Consider the following 19,508-nt stretch of genomic DNA (forward strand, 5'->3'; position numbering starts at 1 on the left):
TCAGAGTGCCACATTTGTGACTCCCCATAGCGAATACCAATGTGTCCTACCTTCAAAATTAGCTTTTTTCAATTCAACTTAACACCTTTAAACGATGTTGCAGTGCCTTGAAAACACAATCAAATCTATAAATACAATGAAAACAAACGACTTTGTTTGTTTTATTTAGGGAGATTTTCAAGCTAAACCTGTGTTTATCTGAGCAACATGACGTTCAGAGGAAAAGTACCTGTGATGAGTTCCGGCAGGTGAGGAACTGGCTCTGTCCTTCAGGAGGCCAACGGTCAAACTGTCATCAGTAGAGCCGCTCAGCTCTCCTGTCACCCAGTCAGGCAGACCTGCATTGCTCTGCTGCGCTGATCCACTCGTCAGTGGCTCATCAAAGTAGATGGACTATAAATAAAGATTCAAAAGCAGAAGATGAGGATTAGATTAAATGATATCATCTGTATGTGCAATCAATTACGATGGCAGTTACTGGGTTTCAACTGCATTCGATTCGATCAGAGCTACAACCATGTTTTTGTCACTTTGTGGACTTTGCAGGTGTTGCCTTGGTTATGACAGAATCGTTGAAGTGCACTAAGTATGGAGCCAGAACAGTCTCAAAAGGAATAAATGCACACAGAAATGAATCACCTATGCCCGCCCGCCCATATGTCTATGGGCTACAGACGATCCCCTCTTAGAAAAAACGCATTTGTGGATCAGAGTCACGTCAGGGGAGTCTCAAAAGTCTCACACACAAATGCAGCGAGGTTTACAAATTAAAAGCACTTTGTAAATGCAGGTCCAACAGTTTATATAGGAATGTAACAAGCTCCAAATATGTATTTGATGAAGATTGCAAATACTTTTACATGCATATATTTGGGAATTTTTTTTCTATTTGTGTGTGCATCGGAAATACGTTCATGAATCTTATGTTTTACATGTGAATTTTTTTTACTTATATATGGAATGAAATATATTTGTGTGTGCATTGAAAATGTATTTGTGTTTTGAGTCACATATATATATATATATATAAATCCCCAAATACATTTGTGGATCTTTTTTGCGCATGTATTAATTTCTGTGTGCATTTATTCCTTTTGAGACTGTTCTGGCTCCATACTAAACTCCAACATCGGGCGCAAAAGTGTCTTGAAACCAGGAACATTGTCGCAATACCAGATGGTAAAACAGGTTTATTGAGGGTTTGCTTTAGAAGCCATCCTCACCATGTAGGCAGGGAGCGTCTTGAGGCTGCCGGGCTCTGGTTTGCTGACGAAAGGCGCCTCCAGGATCCCTCTTTTGAGCATGTGAAGCAGCAGGCGGGCGTACATGTTGCGGTTCCTACGGCCGATCAGACCTGAAGCACACGTGGCCGGGTCACACAGCTTCTTTATCCATGCGGCACACTGATGGCGCACTGAGAACAGGAGAAGAGATGGGGGACAAAACAATGATTATGGGTGGATGACATGACGCGTGATTTTTCTGTAATTAAGTGTGAATGTTTATTTAGATGCATTTAACCACTTAAACAACACATGGGTGTGATGCATATTATGGTAATTTGTTTTAAACTTATGATTTTGTATGAAATATTTGTTATGTTTTGATTATATTTTAAGGTGAATACGCAAAATGTCCTGCCGTGTGACAGTAACATAGGTGAAGCATTAAACTTACATATTAACAAAATAAACCAGAAATATCTAGAGCAGGTAATAACTGCCTTGGCATTATATTTTATATAATGACTTTATTAATATTAGGTTTTAATATGCACAAAACTAGTATATTAGTATATACAGCAAAATAACTTTCGTAACACAAATGCTGTCCTGTGGCGTGACATGGAAAATCAGATTTTTGAAACGGCAGTTACATGGACAACTATAGGGGCCCTTAGTTTATTCCACTACAAGGAAGCCCCCCAGATGTTGGAATGTACTGTGTATGTTGAAAGGGGACTGTTAACCTCTGATTTATTTCATAAATTTCACTCTGTCAGTCAGACAATGAATGTGTGATTTTTTGAGAGTCCTGTAGTGTGACGGCTGTAGTACAAAAAATCCACGGAACACTAGCAGTTTAAAAAAATTCAGCATTTGAACATTATAATTTCATACAACTGTAATCCTCATTAGAGGATAGCCTGAGTCCAGAACATGTGGACATGCTGACATTGTTACATTACAACACACATGTCTAACTGACGTTTGAGTCGGATTTTGAGCTGGACACCATTGTTTCTTATACTTTAAACATGTTGCACTTTGTTCAATATGCAGACCTAACTTTTTTATTTTAAAAAGGGGTTAAATAGAAACTTTGATATCTTTTTGAGTTGCACTGCGGACTCAACTTATAAGCCCTCTTTTTTATTTATTTTTATCACGTTGGAGTTGCTAGTTTAAACCTACAGTTTTTACATTTTGTTTTGTGCTGCATTATATGACATACAGTTTGTTGTCAAAATAAAATTAACTGAAATGAAATGGTCAATTAGATTTTTTTGGAGGAAAATTAATCGTTTCGATTAATCGACTAATTGATAAAAGTCGTCCGATTAATCGATAGAAAAATAGTCGTTAGTGGCAGCCCTAATTAGAACTGTATTAAAAAAATACTGTTTCACCCTTATTTGTCAACTACCCTTATAACAGGTGATTCGACACATCACATTGATTTGCTTGGCCTGTTTCCTGAGCCTGAAACAGCTCAAAGGTACAACACAGAGACGTGAAGTCACCCACATAGCAGAGGTGTTGAAGGCTGTTAAGGGAGGAGACAATGTGATGAAGTGAAACCTCACCTCTCCTGCTGGGATGATTCTGGACATGTGGATTTTTTTTACTTACATATGGAATGAAACATATTTGTGTGTGCATTGAAAATGTATTTGTGTTTTGAGTCACATATATATATAAATCCCCAAATACATTTGTGGATCTTTTTTGCGCATGTATTCATTTCTGTGTGCATTTATTCCTTTTGAGACTGTTCTGGCTCCATACTAAACTCCAACATCGGATTTTTGAAACGGCAGTTACATGGACAACTATAGGGGTCCTTAGTTTATTCCACTACCAGGAAGCCCCCCAGATGTTGGAATGTACTGTGTATGTTGAAAGGTGACTGTTAACCTCTGATTAATTTCATAAATTTCACTCTTTCAGTCAGACAATGAATGTGTGATTTTTTGAGAGTCCTGTAGTGTGACGGCTGTAGTACAAAAAATCCACGGAACACTAGCAGTTTAAAAAAATTCAGCATTTGAATATTATAATTTCATACAACTGTAATCCTCATTAGAGGATAGCCTGAGTCCAGAACATGTGGACATGCTGACATTCTTACATTACAACACACATGTCTAACTGACGTTTGAGTCGGATTTTGAGCTGGACACCATTGTTTCTTATACTTTAAACATGTTGCACTTTGTTTAATATGCAGACCTAACTTTTTTATTTTAAAAAGGGGTTAAATAGAAACTTTGATATCTTTTTGAGTTGCACTGCGGACTCAACTTATAAGCCCTCTTTTTTATTTATTTTTATCACGTTGGAGTTGCTAGTTTAAACCTACAGTTTTTACATTTTGTTTTGCGCTGCATTATATGACATACAGTTTGTTGTCAAAATAAAATTAACTGAAATGAAATGGTCAATTTGATTTTTTTGGAGGAAAATTAATCGTTTCGATTAATCGACTAATCGATAAAATAGTCGTCCGATTAATCGATAGAAAAATAGTCGTTAGTGGCAGTCCTAATTAGAACTGTATTAAAAAAATACTGTTTCACCCTTATTTGTCAACTACCCTTATAACAGGTGATTCGACACATCACATTGATTTGCTTAGCATGATTCCTGAGCCCTTTCACAGCTCAAAGGTACAACACAGAGACGTGAAGTCACCCACACAGCAGAGGTGTTGAAGGCTGCTAAGGGAGGAGACAATGTGATGAAGTGAAACCTCACCTCTCCTGTTGGGATGATTCTGGACATGTGGCTTCATGTCCGACAGAAACTGGTCAAACTCAGCGTCCAGCATCCCCCATGAGTCCTCACGTCTGCTCATCCTGTCCTGAGGGGAGGGTGAATGAGTTGTTATCATAATAAGGAAACGTGTACTCCTACTCTGTTGACAAATACAGCCAACGTTAGCTAGCTAGTGCTTCAGCTGATTTACTCACTAGAGCCTCAGACCTTGTTGTGTTAAACACAGCAGCATCGTGTAATGTGATGTGAGCATGACATGACAACCCGATGAACACAACTAGCGATGATAACAAACTAGCTAGACACCATTTAAAGGGGCAGCTAGCGTGTTGCTAGCCGAGCTGAAGCTCTCAGTGAAACCCTGGGGTAGCACCGGGGAACCTCCTGTCACGTCACAGCCTGTCAGCAGCGACGTGCTGGAAACACAATGTCAGTGAAGAGACAACAAAACGGGATAAAGACACACTTACATCCAGTTGTGATTTCAGCGCTCAAAACGGTTCGAAAACTTCCTCATCACTCTGCGTCACTTCCGTCTTCCGCGTTGAAGCGGCGTGTACCCGTTGCCATAGAAACGGCATACCCCGGATTCCCGTTCTCTGTAAGTCAGTCACATTCATCGTCTTTTTTTTAGTTTGTATAGACTCAACAGAACCTGCTGCCGATGCACAAAAACCCACATGTGTTTACCCACTGTTATAACAAAATAGCCACATTAAAAAAAAGTCTATTGTGTTGTGAATTCAGTAAAATTCAGTAAAATTGTCTTTTTGCACATTCATCTACGACTGAATGTCAAAGTGTAAAAATATGTTTTATTGTGTTTTTTTGCAAATTAATTCAAATTTGAAACAGTGAAACTTCATGACTGAGTGGTGATGGAAGCCACTTTGAGTAAAAGACATAGAAGCTGGGTTGAAGTTCACCAAACAGGATTTAAAGACTTCTGGGAACATGAGGAACAAAAGATGATCTGGTCTGACGAAACAAGAGCAGATCTCCAAACACTCTTTTCATTATGGCATTTCATAGAAGATGTCAATTTTGACAGATCATTTATAGGATAAAATTACATTTATATCCATTCTCTTTGAAATGTGCAACATAAAGTGTACAGAAAGTCTGAATACTATCTGAAGCCACTTTATATTACACATTGAAACTATTTCTTTGCATTTCACTTGTTTTGTTTGCCAGTTTTCTGTATTTCTGAACTTATTTTAACACAAGATATTTTATGAGACCAAAAGACAAACTGTAATACAGTATTGATTTAATTTAGAGCTTATGCTATTCTCACGTCGCTATTTTAACTAAAACACAGACTCAGTCAGGATGGAAAACATTTGTTTTTGCTGAAACATGATTCTCAGCTTCATCAAAACCTGCAGCGTATATTAATTCCACTGGGTGGCGAACAAACGCTGTTTTTGGTATAATCAGCAACGGATGGAAAAATATGTCGCCTTCAAGTGCTCCTCGTAAGTTTTCCTTTCGCTGTGTTTGTTGTAATTTGTCGAGTTTTGTAAGAACAAATGTAGCTCTTCAGTTGAATAACATTCTGGTTGTTCTATAGTGTTTGAATAGAAAGTAAACATGTATAACAGATTGTTATATTCATACACCATACAAGTAAATATGCTTATAGTCTACTAATGCTTATATGCATACATTTATTTAAATATCTCCCTATACATAACACGAGTAGGATATATACTATACTGCCTGTAGTGAGTGTACATTATATACACACACTTCAGTATTTTTACAGTGTGATGCTGTAACAAAACATATCTGGAGACAAGGTTAGGTTTCTTCAAAAGATGCTTAAAAATTACTGAAATACATTTACAGCACTTCTTGAAATAAATGTAAAATCCTTCAGAATAAAAGACACTACATAAATTTAAAGAGGATCACCATTAGTTGTAAAATCAGATTGTGGGGTATGATAAAAATGTTTTAAACTTGGATTCAAAGGAAGCTACTGACAACCTTCTGTATTTCCTCAGGTAAAGTGTCCCACATTCCATTAAGCCCTTTCCTCTTTAATTCTACATTTCCAAGTTTGGATCTGTTTAAGGCCTCTGCCAGAGCAGGTCAACTTTGGGATTGGAGATACGTCACACCATTAATGCCTTGTAAGTTATTAATTGTTTCATACTATAGTTAACGAAATACATCATGATCGTCCTGGTCAGTTTGACGATCTGCCAGAGCTCCCTGTTGAAGTGAGAATTTCCCACAGCCCGTGAAGGCGGCCTGGCTTCACGTCACAGTGAATGAAAAGCAGGCGCAGAGCAGGTGAGAACAGCGCCACTCCTCCCTCCGGAGCTGCGAGGACAGGACCAGCACCTCCACTCATCTGTCGGGACAGCGGACAGGGCTGAGGAGTTTGCCCCCCCCCTATCATGGCTGACCACCTCTTGCACTACAGTGACTCCGCAGGGGTCGGGAACCGGTTCGCCCGCAAAGGTGCTTTGCGCCAGAAAAACGTGCACGAAGTGAAAAACCACAAATTCACCGCGAGGTTTTTCAAGCAGCCGACGTTCTGCAGCCACTGCACGGACTTCATCTGGTAAGAGACACCCCCCCCCCCTCTGTCATTCCCTCTGATCAGGGTTGAAGTGAATTTCTTTTTGCAAAAGTTGTGCAGCTGCAACGTTTTTAAGTCATGAGCACATTTCTGCTGTGGTCGACTTTTGCAGATTTAAAAAGATTTTAAACTTGGATAAAATAACTTTTGAAAACTGGTGACAGTTTGAGAAGATTTTTTACATTTCATTGACAGAACAGGGAACCTCCCATTTGTTTTAACACTTGTGCCTTTTTCTTGCAGGGGATTTGGGAAACAAGGATTTCAATGCCAAGGTAAATGACTCAAACAGCAACAGTGCAATTTCGAAAGCCTGCATTTGACCCAAAGGACACCCATAAGAAATTCACCACTAAAGTTGCACCATTTTGTTTGGTTCTTTCATTTTGCTTATCTACCATTAAGCATGTGCAATTGTGTTGTAAGCAAATACAGCTTGAGGTTGGTAATCTAGTCACATTAAAAAGCACACAGCAAATTGTTGAACGTTTAAAAAAAGTGTTTATTTTCTGGAGCACACATCGTTCTGCAACCAAGAAGGCAGGGGTTAGTCATTGGAGCTTTCACTTTGAGAGGTTTCATGTTAAAAATCAGAACATTTACCTTTTTTGGACACTATCCATGTATGCGTGAGCTGGAAGGAAACACAATGATTAGGCATATTTTCACAAGCATTAAAGAGACATCATGTTTAAGTGGAGGATATACCTTTGAGGGTTCTTCACACCCACAGGGGCAGCTGCCTGTCTCCTTGCAGGCTCTGATCTCTCATCTTGCAGAGAGAAAAATCTTGGGGAGTATTTGGATTTGCTTGAGACGGTCCTGACTCTCTTGAAGCCATCTCTGGACTGGATAATGTAGATTGGTTCTGGTGTCGGACGAGGATGAGGACGAGGACGATGGCGGTTATGTCTCCTCGAGGAAACTTCTTCCTCTTGGCTTGCGACTGGGTTTTGTGATTGGTAACTCATTTTAGCTGGGGATGAGCTTCCCTTCGCAGATGAAGCGACCTGTTGAGCTCCTGCATTACTTGGGTACCTTTGGTAGGAGGGCTCTGAGTAATATTCAGAAGACCCTGTGCTCATATAACCAGCCTGACCGGGCCCTCCTGCAGTATTAGAGACACCATCATCCCTTGGGGACTGCTCTGCATTTTCTGAGGGATACTGAAAGACATCCTCATAGACAAGATGGGGGACATTTTGGGAGCCCCCGCCATGTGCACTGGAGCCAGTGTTGGGGCCTGGCTGAGGCCCTGCTGGGTTACTCGGCTTGTGGCTTAAAGGAAAGAGGAGTGGCGAGTTGGGGTTTCTCAGGATCCAGTCCCTTGACTCACTATTAACAAGGCTCTCCACTGCAGGAGCACTAGGCTCAGTTGCGACCGAGATCGGCTGCCATGGAGCTGAGGGCCTGTCGTAGCTTGCGTAAGCATCGCCACTCGGCTGGCCATGGGGAGCCTGCCAGTCATGGGACATAATCGCCTCATCTTCCACATCGTCACCAATGTTGCGTGAGTCAGCCTTGTACGGATATCCATACCCTGCAGGATTAACAATGATAGATTAAACAGATATTCCTGAGGCCCAATGTGATAATTAAGGAGAGAGTCATTACCTCTTACGGCTGGTAAACCAACACTGCCATTAAACAGCAAAAAGCAAATTCCTGCAATCCTGCAAGAGAAGCCAGTAAAGCACAAACATCTAATTAAAGTCCCTATTTTAAAACATCATTGGAACAGAAAGTGCTCAGAAACTCATGCCGCTAATAAAACGTACCACAAAAAGCATCCAAGAGCCATGGCTGTTAGTTGAGATGCGCCGCCTGTCCTCCTCAGAAGCTGTGGGAGAGTGATCCGAAGGGTTGACTGAACCCGAGTGTGACCTCTGCTTGTCCCGTGTCTCCTTATCAGGTCTCACTTAATGAAGAACATTGGCAGCAGCTGCACGCAGAGCAATCTGCTGCCGAATCATTAACAGGTGTGGCGGCCGGACAACACTGCCACCTACTGGTCAGCTGGAAATCCAGACTTCATATTGTGCCCAGTGTGTTTATGCTGAAACCTTCTCTGATGTTTGTCTATTTCGTAGAGCATTTACCACCTTTCTCTGATTTTAAACATTACATCAACGGTCATAATCTATAAAAGACCCATCATTAATCATGTTTGTTTTTCACCAGTATCATGTCCCCACTTACCTGTCCTGGTGTCTTTGCACCACAGTAACTACCATCTGTGTCCTTTCCATCCAGTGAGTGTCACAGTGCAGGGTCATGCTACAGAGACATGCTTCAGTGAAAAGATCTGTGGCTCTAATTAACTGTCTGGCTGAACAATGTCCACATGGACAGTTATACTTTTTATGTATTCAAGCAAAAGCTTTAACGCCACCTTTAGAAAACCATAGTGTTTTTTTTACATAATGGAGCCATAGGAGATAGACAAATGACATTGCACTTGATTTATGTTTCACCTGCCTTTTACCTAAATGATTTCCAACTCCTCATACAGTATGTGTGCATGGGCTGACCTGTCTTCTTGCTGCTCTGTTTGTCAGCGTTGTTTGAATATATTATGGAAATGGGCTGATAGGTTTGTGTTCTTGGATGTAGACGGTGCTTGTTCCTGCAGAGTGTGCATCAGGAATGCATTGCTTTTTCCCAGAAGCGTATAGTGGGAAAATCCTCCAGAATGCCATCATGTACAGGCCTCTCTCTGTATGTGTCAGGCTTTGTGCTTCCCGCTGTCAAATTCTTGCAATATCTCTGGTTAGGGTGTGAGGGAATTTGGTCAAAGTTGTTCAAACGTTCACCTGGACGCGAGGTCAAACTAAATAGACGTTGGTAGTTTTAAATGTCTAAGGTCAAAGGTCAAGGTCAATGCAAACTTTCGGAATACTTTTTGGGCCCATGACTCAAAAATGTATATGCTAATTATGATAACGTTTTATTATATTCCGAACAGACTTCGATTAAAGTTGACCGACTGCAGACAAGATTCAACTGCAAGGATAGAATTCTAGTTTCGATGCATAATGACTTTTGTAATTGTTGATAACACTATACAGATATACAACACTGGATTTTTTATTGCATGGGGCTTTGAGTCATCCAAGGGTTGAGAGACTATTTCTCAAATATATGTTCTTATAAGACTGGAAATCAAGGCATATTTCTCTCTGTGAATGAAAACTTCATGCAAAAGGCTCAAGAGCAAATCCTCAAAGAGCCGCAAAGTCCTTAACTAAGCTAAAAACTAAGCTAAGCATTTATGCCTCTTCCGATCATTGTAATATATGCCACTGATGGTGAAAATGTTCCCTGAATGAGGTACAGCTCACTTGGCTTCTAAGAGTTCGTAAAAAGATGAGTAAGCACGGCTCCCATCATCGTTCATCCTTATCAATTTCCCTTCAGGGTTTATATCAGTTTATGTGCTTTTAGTCTCCTGTGATCGCCCAACTCAACTGCATAATTTCAAGAAGTGGAGCGCCACCCAAAGTAGAGGAAATGCCTCTGTGTGTGTTTGGGGGGGGGGGGGGGGGGGGACTGCAGTTCCTAACCTCTGCTTCTGTCTGCTTGGGGTTGAAGGATGTGTGACAGAATTACAGATTAATTAATTACTTAAACCTGAAGTGCGGAACTGTTGTCTCCTCCTCCTGGCAGTGAGATGAATTACACAATCAGAAATGTCTGCATTCCTAAGACAGCAATTATATTAGTAAATGTTATAGCTACATATCCTACAACGAATATTTTCAAAATTCAACTTCTCAAGGAACAGTAGGGTGGCGTCCCTCCGTCCCTTCTCTTCTAATTGCACTCCAAAAATACACTCCAATCATTGTCTGGGTTTGGCTTTTCTATTGATCAATTCCTGTGTTAGACTCAAATCCTTCCTCTAATAAAAGTTAACTTGAGCATCAGAGACCTCAGATGCATCCTGAGCTTCCCCTGCCATACTCCCATTTGCTTTGGTCTATTCAGTCTCAATCGCTATTGTTGTTCCCATCTTCAGGTTTAGCCAACTTGCTGGTTGACGTAAAATGCATCGCTGCTTATGCACAGCATGGGAGTGCCGCCACAGACGTATACAGAGAGAGAGAGAGAGTTACCTGCCAGTATTCTGTGAACTTGTTTAGGCAAGAGCTCGGATGCTACTGGCGTTACTTTGCACATAAAGCTCCCACACTCCAGCTTTAATAACCAACACCAAATGTTATAATGAAATGGTTCAGAAGCTTCACATTCACTGTAGCTTACTTATTCTGGTCACCATAGGAACTCTATTAGATATGACTCAGCTCAGTATATAAAAAAAAACACGTCATTTTACCTGACTTGCAGTACAGTGTTTTGTGTTTCAGAGAGGAGCAAATGTGTGAGTCTCGTTGGCTGCGACTCGGACCACTGTGGAGAGTCTGCAACTGTGATACATCCTGTCATATGGACCTGCTGAGTTATGTCCTATATGATGCATGACGCATGACCACTATATACTCACCTTACCATTACATCACTGTCCCCTGAACATGCCGATCATGATCCTTGAATTATTCTCTATCTCACACTGTTAAAGAAGTGAAAAACAATCCCTGGATCTGCCTCCTGATCCGGTACCACAGCAAAATGGAAAGATCCAGTGTGTAAGATTTAGGTAAAAGGGATCTATTGGCTAGAAGATGAATATAGAAAATTCCTAGTGATGTTTTCTCTTGGGTGCAAACACTCACTCACCAACACCATAGTGGATGCTCTGCTCTCCCCCTCGCCTCCCCCATCCTCCCCTGATGCTAAAGTTGCGCATCTGTGGAAGTGAAAGTGCGAGCACTCGGTCAGGACACAAGGAAGACAGGTGAGACATGGAGGGAGAGGCAGTCAGAAGAAGAAGAAGAAGCGGATGCAACAATGTAGACAGGGTGGAAAGAAGGCCAGAACGTGCTACAGAGTTTTGGCAAAGACAATGCAAACAGTGTGACTACTCAGAGCGGATGAAAGAGAGAAGAGTGGAAACAGTTGTAGATATTATGTCGACTTGATGAGCGATTATAAACTGGGTCCAAGTTACATCTTAAGTCATCATGTCTGGGATTGTCTGGTGTGCGGAAGGTGGTGAAAGGCCGCTTCTTCTCAGACTCGTAACAGTAATCTCTGACATGCTCCACGAAGATGCTCTGAAAGGTATTTTATAAACTACCTTTGGATCACTTTGACTTATATCTGCAATAAGATACTTTTTTTTGCCACTTGGGTGCACCAGAAAAAATGTGGGACTTATCGCTCCGGGGTGAGAGGCAAGGTGCACCCTGGACACGTCGGCCAGTGTATCACAGGACCAATATACTATATATATATAGAGATAGAGATAAAGCAAGAGAGAGAAAGAAAGACAGCCATTCACTCACACGTACAGTTGATTTAGAGTCTCAAGTTAACCTGATCCCAATCTGCTTTTTTCTGGACTCGGTGGAAGGAAGCCAAAGTCCCCCTGGGAATCAAGATGAGCTCCTTTTATGCAGTGAGGCAATGGTTGTTTAACACTGCACTACCATGCCGCTCCGTTTAAGTTGAAAAAGTAAGCTGTAAGTGAACATGTTTGAATAGATTTGCTTATTTACACATCCAGCATGCAAGGGAACATTGATTTTCAGTCGTGTAGTAAAAGCTCCAGTGTGTTCATCAGCTGTCTGTGGCTGTTTGGTGCTGAGCAGGTTGTAGTACAGGAGGTTCAGTGGGTTCAGAGCTTATTTGCTGCAAACAGCTGTTTGCTGCAGCTGAAAATAGATGCAATAAGAGTGAAACAAAACTGTTATGTTGTGGATGGACAGCAAAACAATGAGCTGAAATCATGATTTACATCTGTAAAGCAGAGGAGAGCTGCAGACTCGGGTGATAAGTTACTGTAAGTTCATAGGACGCCATTCATCTCATTCACACTTCCAGGGGATTTGTATGCGTTGTTTGTCTAAAATCATCTATAGTGTTCTTTTACCAATCGATTATCTGGATGACTTTTCCTTTCAGGGTTGGAGGGGAAGGGGGCTGTAGCCAATCACAGCTTACATTGTAACAGTGGACACTCTTTCTGGGGTCTCCACAAGTTTGTACACAGTACTTCAGTAGCAGAAAGTCAGTAATATCTATTTTGTATTTCAAATAATAAACACAACCACTACAATAACCAAAATCACATAGATAAAGACAAACACTGTTCGTAGAGTAGAGATCGGAGCTTTATTTCCCACGACATCTAGAAGGATAGATGTTTGCTTTCTGTTCGCAGCCTTCCTGCTCCTTACTGTCCGATATTGCCGTGCATAATCTGTGATAGTCTCCATCACTGTAAGCAGCCCGTTTTGTCCTGTTTGAAATCTATTTGCATTTGAAATGCAGCCAGTTTGCCTCCTCTCATCTCCAACCCAGTGCTCATCAAGTGGTAATGATGAGATCTTTATCACGACGAGGGTGTTCGGTGTGGGCTGCTCCACCGCTCCCTGAGACATTGGTGGGTGACACCATGTATGTGTCAGTTAGCGTGAGGAGGGCTGACACATGCCTCCAACACGGCTGTCGCTGAGCCATAATGGCAGGTTGGAAGCGGGGCCAATCACTTTCTGCACTCAGAAAGGAGCGGCGGTACCTCACTTACCAATCAAGAGGAAGTCAGGGCGTGTAGGACCACGAGAGCGAGAGCTGTGGGTGGGGGGGGCTCCAAACAATAAACATCTTACACAGTAGTAAGATTCAGTGCTGCTCGTCTGAAGTGAGGCGGCTGAGATCTGAAGGGTCCTCCTGCTCCATCTCTGCTCTGACTGTAAACACGGCCTGGATATGTTAATTCATTCCATCTTTTACATGAAACAGATCTATGCTTTGTTGGTTTAATATAGATTTAAAAAAAGATATACATATCAATCTCCTCCTCAACATTGTGGGTGTTGTTTTGCTGTACTTGACTGTTCGTTCTGCCACGTGGGAAACTGCACGAGATAGAGAATCCATTAATTTAAAAGCCCTGGATTTTTATTTATTTTCATATAATAGCTTTCATGTGCCGGAAAAGTGAAGCTGGTTCATTACAAGCTTTTGTTTTTCAAGACCGAAATACCAATCGACGGAAGGAAAGAAATTCAGGACACGCTGTTTCATACATTGAACATTTTCTACATTGGAGAGGCGGTGGACTAGTGGCAGAAACTTGGACTATGGGCAGGAAAGGTCTCTGGTTCGTCTCTGGTTCGACTCCACGGAGAAACAACAAAAAGACGAACCTGGATTGATCTGTCCAAAAATCCAAGAGGATTCTCCCTACCCTGTCTAGTGCCCCTGAGCAAGGCACCTTACTCCCCGGGCGCCGTACATGGTGTCCTGCACCAGATGGGTTAAAAGCAGAGGTTAAATTTCCCTCCTTGCATGAGTGTGCTTTTGCATGTCTGTGCATGTGTTTGGGACAAATAAATGTATCTATCTTAATCTTATCTACATAGTAGAAGATGCAGGACATGACGTATAAATTCCATTGTGGAAATCTTGTGTTGCTGTTTTACAGCACATTGACATTGGCCCTTATTGTCAAACGCTTTCAAATTGCGTTGTCTTACCAAGGTGACATCTTTGTTGGTGTTTTTCTACGTGCGTGGGACCTCTTTGTCATCCTGAGATATTTGTTTTCTTTCCTTTTTTGGGTCGGTCACTTGTAACAAACTGACTCGGACATTTGGGTTCTCACATCCAGCCCCTCCGGAGGTTTTCCAGGAACATGTTTGGACCTCACTGCAGGGCTGAAAAAAACAGCTTAATAGTGGAGGCTTAGCTGACTGGGATAATTACTGTATGTGTTGGCTGATTCTCCCTCTGCTTGTTTATGCTCCATATTCAAAATGCCCCTTTGTACTATTGAGTGCTGGGTCTCTCTCCCTCCCGCCGTTACTCTCCTTGTCTCTCTCTCTCTTTCTCTCCACTCCTTCACTCAAGACGACTATAGCAACAAAGTGGGCCACTTCCATGTTGTTATCATGGTAACAGCTCTTCTGGGCAGTTTTAATGTGTGTTTTACATTATCGGATCTCCTCCAATCTTGGTGCAGCCCTTCGGTCCTTTCTATTTGGCCAGTTAAAATCACATGCAATATTTAACAACCGCGGAGTGCAATGTTTCCTGTTCAGACCTTTTAGGAAGTGTGTGTGTGTGTGTTTCTGTTATTCCCCTTTCAACAGAATCTAGACACAAAATGGACTATTGCATGGAATTTTCCTTCAGGCACTACTGCCGTTTTTCTCTCTCATCTACAAACAAACCACAAACACAACGTCTGGTATGTTCTGTACATTATAGATTGAAATACTGAGTGTATCTTCAAATGCAGCCACACTCTGATTATCCTCTGTCTGCATTGAGTAGGGGTGGTGGGGGGGGGGACCTTAGCAGCCTGCAACCAAAAGGCATTTAGATGTGTGTGGCAGTTAGCTCCCCTAAAGCCACAGTGACACAAGCCCTTCTTATGTGTCAATATAAAGGGATTGCCACAGTCTGGGTGCAAGACAAAGAGCTCTCATTTCTAATTCCTCACTGTGAAGAGGGGATGACGATAAGGAGGAGAGCGGATGGCACCAACAATAAAAAGGAAGATGGCAAGGGGAAGTATAGAGGAGGCTAGGTGATGATTTGGAGTATTTATACGTACTGTACTGTAAGCTGGCCATTGCCCATAACACCATATGATTTTTGTCTCAAGGCCTTTGCACACTAGACGTATTTATTTCGTTTTATTAATCTTTATCCCCCTCCAGTCACTGCAAGCTTTCACATCAGCAGCAGAATTGAACTGCATGATATTGAAGCTTTAAAAGATTAATTTTTTTCCAAGGTTTCTCTTCTGACACCTACAAATCCAACCAATCAGACTGCTCCTATCATTTTAAAGCACTAGTATGAGAAGTGCCAAACCCTCTGCATTCTGATATAAGTGTATTTCTTCATTTATCTAAAATAATTGGCTCACAGTTACTTTAGTCTTTTAAAAGGATGATGTAGCCGACTTGAAGCTGCTGTCGTGGGAAGTGAATGAACCAAATGCAGCTGTAAACAAACAAAGGGGACCTCAAGTTACCTTATCAAGAAACTCAAAATCAATCCTGAAGCAGTTGTGATACAGTGTAAGCTCCTGAAACCAGCAGTTCTCCTCTCTTCGCTTAATGTGAATAGTCACAAAATTCACTTTGGAGTTGTGTCGTTTATTTGTGTCACGGTTGATGTGCAAATGCCTCCATTTAGTGGATGTTTGTTGACAGATACATTCAGTTTTCTGTCACTGCTTCATAAAAAAAGCAGACTTGCGTTTTGCCAGTGAAACACTTTAAACGTGAAGCAGCAGGAGACAGTTTGCATCAGCTCTGATGTGACAGCAGGAGGCCGATAACAATGAGATCAAATTGAAAAAAAGTATTTATATGCATGTTTTTTTTAATGTGGACCCCTTGTGCATAGATGGAATTTTAATCTCGTTTGGGAACAGTGGCCATTTACAAGGACGACTATATTTTAAGAGAGGTAATTACTACTTTCTGCAGCATTTGGGATTCAAAACCCTGATATAAATTCTGCAGAAATGCAACTGCTTTTCTAAGCAGGACCAAGCGCCCTGCAGCTCACTGCGTGCTCACAGTCACCTTTCCCACTCAATACGTCTTCTGCTTTAAATGTCACGGAATCTCTTCAACTAACTCCATAGTTTGTCGATATATTTGTTCTCATCATGAAAAAGCCACTGTAATTACTTACGGAATACGCCAATATGGTGTGTCAAAGTTACCATGGTAACAGTTCTTGGCTCCTTGCTTTGCCTGTGATGTGCCAAATCTGTGGCGTGTAACATACCCCAGGCGAGTACTTCCCTCCCGAAAAAAAAAGAACGCAACATTCAACACCCCTTGTTTCCAAATAATCCTTAAATGATGATTCAACACGGGAGCTTGGCATCACCTCCTCAGCCTCCATTTATGCAAATAGAACAGGCCTCAGTCCCCAGGACAATTGGTTTGTGAGCCTGTCTGGGTGAAACACTAAGATATCAAATCAAGATATGAATGAAGAGCTCAAATCCCAGACCTACGGGGGGGGATGGAGAACATCTAGAATCCAGTTCTGGAAGGACCCTGCCCCTGTTTTCTCTGCAGCAGTCACCGCCACAAGTGCAATATTTTCATTTTAACAGACTGTCTCAGCCGATCATGTCAACTTGTTTTGCTTGCATAACACAATGTCGTGTGGTGACATTAAAATGGGGTCTTTTTTGGAGGCTCGGCATTACTCAGCTGAGAGTGGGTAGTTAATTGTCGGGGAGCTGCCTGTGTGTTTTTGGTGCGACACAATAAAGTGTAATGCGATGAAATATGCCGTTCCCTCATAATCTCTATTTTAACAAACAAAGGCCAAAGACCATTTTTTTTAGGGCGGGCTGGGATAAACGCTTCTTAGAGACGAGAGAGAGAGAGTGCTGCAGATTCTCGAAAGATGTGCGTGATACTATCCTCGAAAAACGTATAAATGCCTTTGCCTGTGCTCTCTGCATAAACAACAATAGAGCGTGTCACTGTGCTGTGATTTAATCTGTGCGGTTTCCAAAAATGGCTGCAGGAGGAGACCCAGTAGAGCTTCCTGACAAGATGCAATAAACGTCTGGCTCCGGGTGCAGCCGCAAATCTGCTGATAACTTTCTCCCACACTTTTAGAACTTGTGCTACAAAATGACTTCTTTGTCCCCGTATGGTGCCACGTTAGATTTTGTTGGTAGATTATTGCATGCTCATTCTATTGTGTCCATCTATTATTTCATCCAAGTGCAGACAGAGGTGAGGAGTAGCCTTTTCCTCTATCTGAATAAAAAGATTGGCAGCATGTTGAACCTTCATCCATTATAGATGTTCACCAGTGATATAAATATATATATATATATATATATAAAAGACGCCATCAGCACATTAGACCTACACTCAAGCATCGGCCATTTAACCTCGTCACTCCAGTGAAACCACCTCTTGCCATGACTACATGTAATGTGTTAAATGTTACTTGGTCACAAACTCAAGGTGAGCGTATTAATAAAGTGTGTGCTTGTTTTAGACAGAAAGACTCAAGTGCTCACCTCTGTGCGTCTCTGCACTCCAGCTGTATTTAATGAATTCAGCGGTGATTACACCCACAGCTATTTCGGGAATGGTTTAAGTCAGAGATATTGCATCTTGACCCACATGAGGTGATCACAATGCGCACTCGGGAGGATTTGGAGCTCGCTGGGTCTGTATCTCATGCAGCTGTGTGTGACGAGAGTGTCCTCGGCTCCAGGGATGAAAAGCTAAACCTCAGAATCTAGTTTTAATTTGTTGCTCCTCTCTGTGATCTCATACTGCGCATTCACCTTCGCATAAAAGGTTGCAATCGTCTGAGTTGTCTATCCAGGAAAAGGTCATTGTGGGATGAAAATCAATAACCTTAATATAATGTCATCATGCGTATTCTTCAGCACTGAGCAGAAAACATTTCATTTTGATGGTGATCCAAGAAACATTGTGAGATCGGGCGTTTCTCAACATTTTTATTGATTTGAAATCAGACATGTTAAGGGGACTGATATTTATGAGTTTGTGCATGTGGTGCAGATCAAAATGTGGATCCAGTGGATTTAAATGTTGTTTCATAAGGGGACTGTCGGCTATATTTTGCTATAGTCACTATAGAAAAGGTGTCAGTAAAATATTTAAAATAAAAAGCGAGATGAGCAAGATGCAGATAAAATGTGACTAAATACAACGTAATGGAGAAAAGAAGAGTGTGGGGCTAAGATGACCACATGGGACTTTCCCAGCCCCAGTCATATTTTTTGCTATTTCTGTGCAAGGACAAAGATGCAGGGGGACAGACAGGGAGAGGCAGAGGGTTAGAAAATGTGTGTGCCAGTTTTCTGAAGCGTGTGCTCCCTCTTCCTGCTCCTGTGGTGCTGTAAGCGTGTGTGTGTGTGTGTGTGTTGTACAGTGTGAGGGTCACCCAGTAAGAGACTGCAGTGAGGCTCTCAGTCATCCTCACACCTCGCTCCACTTTTACCTGACAGTCCATCTGTCTACATATTTACCAGCGGATACTGATTCCACACTGTAAACAAATTAAAATATGCAAATCTTGTACCTGAATGCGAGGTACCATGCAGGATGAGCTTGGAAATTTAAATGAGCCTAATGAGTATTATACCTACAAAGAGCAGTAGTGAAAGAGAGTTGAGGGAAAAAAGCAGGTTTATAGTTTGAATGCCAAGCTGATTCATAATTGTGAAACCTCAGTGTTTTACCTTTTTATGCAGATTTCTATTCGCAGACCTTTTATAAAACCTTAACACATGATCAGATATTGTTCCCTGTTTTGACAATCTACAGAGAAAGCTTAAAATGTGTTCTCTTCTGCTGTCTTTGTCCATTTCAACCAAATATATAAATTAATAAATTCTTAATACTGATTAACATTGTAGTCTGTCAGGAAATAATTTACATTGTGCAGGATTAGTTTTTACTGTCATATCAGAACACCACAACACTACTCACCATTACTTGCACATTTTTCTTCCTCTCATGGTTACATATCAATTTTGCTCACACAACATTACCCACTTCTGTGCACATTATATTTTATCTTTACTTTACATTTTTGAGTAATGATACATATATATACATATATGTCACATTTTTATATTAATATCATATGATATACCTATTCATATCTACCCATCTTAATTTATACATATTTCATATGTTTAATTTTATTGTGAAGCATTTGAGCTGAATTTTATGTATGAAAGGTATAGTTGTGTATTTCGTTCATTTGGTCCACTAATTTCATTGCCTTATTTTTACATATATTCCTCTGAT

At 41.3% G+C, this 19,508-nt stretch overlaps 2 protein-coding genes across 3 annotated transcripts in view; one reads left to right on the forward strand and one right to left on the reverse strand.

Moving 5' to 3' along the window:
• Positions 1-4,507, reverse strand: part of cep112 (centrosomal protein 112) — a 104,655-nt gene extending 100,148 nt beyond the window's left edge. The window contains exons 1-4 of the mRNA XM_061090879.1: positions 4,469-4,507; positions 3,978-4,083; positions 1,224-1,414; positions 230-393 (exon numbers count right to left, since the gene is read on the reverse strand). Of these exons, the coding sequence (XP_060946862.1) occupies positions 230-393; positions 1,224-1,414; positions 3,978-4,077 (455 nt within the window). The 5' untranslated portion in view covers positions 4,078-4,083; positions 4,469-4,507. The remainder of the gene's footprint in view (positions 1-229; positions 394-1,223; positions 1,415-3,977; positions 4,084-4,468) is intronic.
• Positions 4,508-6,403: 1,896 nt separating this feature from the next.
• Positions 6,404-19,508, forward strand: part of prkcab (protein kinase C, alpha, b) — a 77,093-nt gene continuing 63,988 nt past the window's right edge. The window contains exons 1-2 of one of the 2 annotated variants that reach the window (XM_061089960.1): positions 6,404-6,576; positions 6,838-6,869. In XM_061089960.1, coding sequence (XP_060945943.1) covers positions 6,410-6,576; positions 6,838-6,869 — 199 coding nt within the window. In that variant the 5' untranslated portion in view covers positions 6,404-6,409. The remainder of the gene's footprint in view (positions 6,577-6,837; positions 6,870-19,508) is intronic. The other variant, XM_061089959.1, reaches the window with a different exon arrangement.

Source organism: Limanda limanda, chromosome 17 (assembly GCF_963576545.1).
Source record: "Limanda limanda chromosome 17, fLimLim1.1, whole genome shotgun sequence".
NCBI lineage: Eukaryota > Metazoa > Chordata > Actinopteri > Pleuronectiformes > Pleuronectidae > Limanda > Limanda limanda.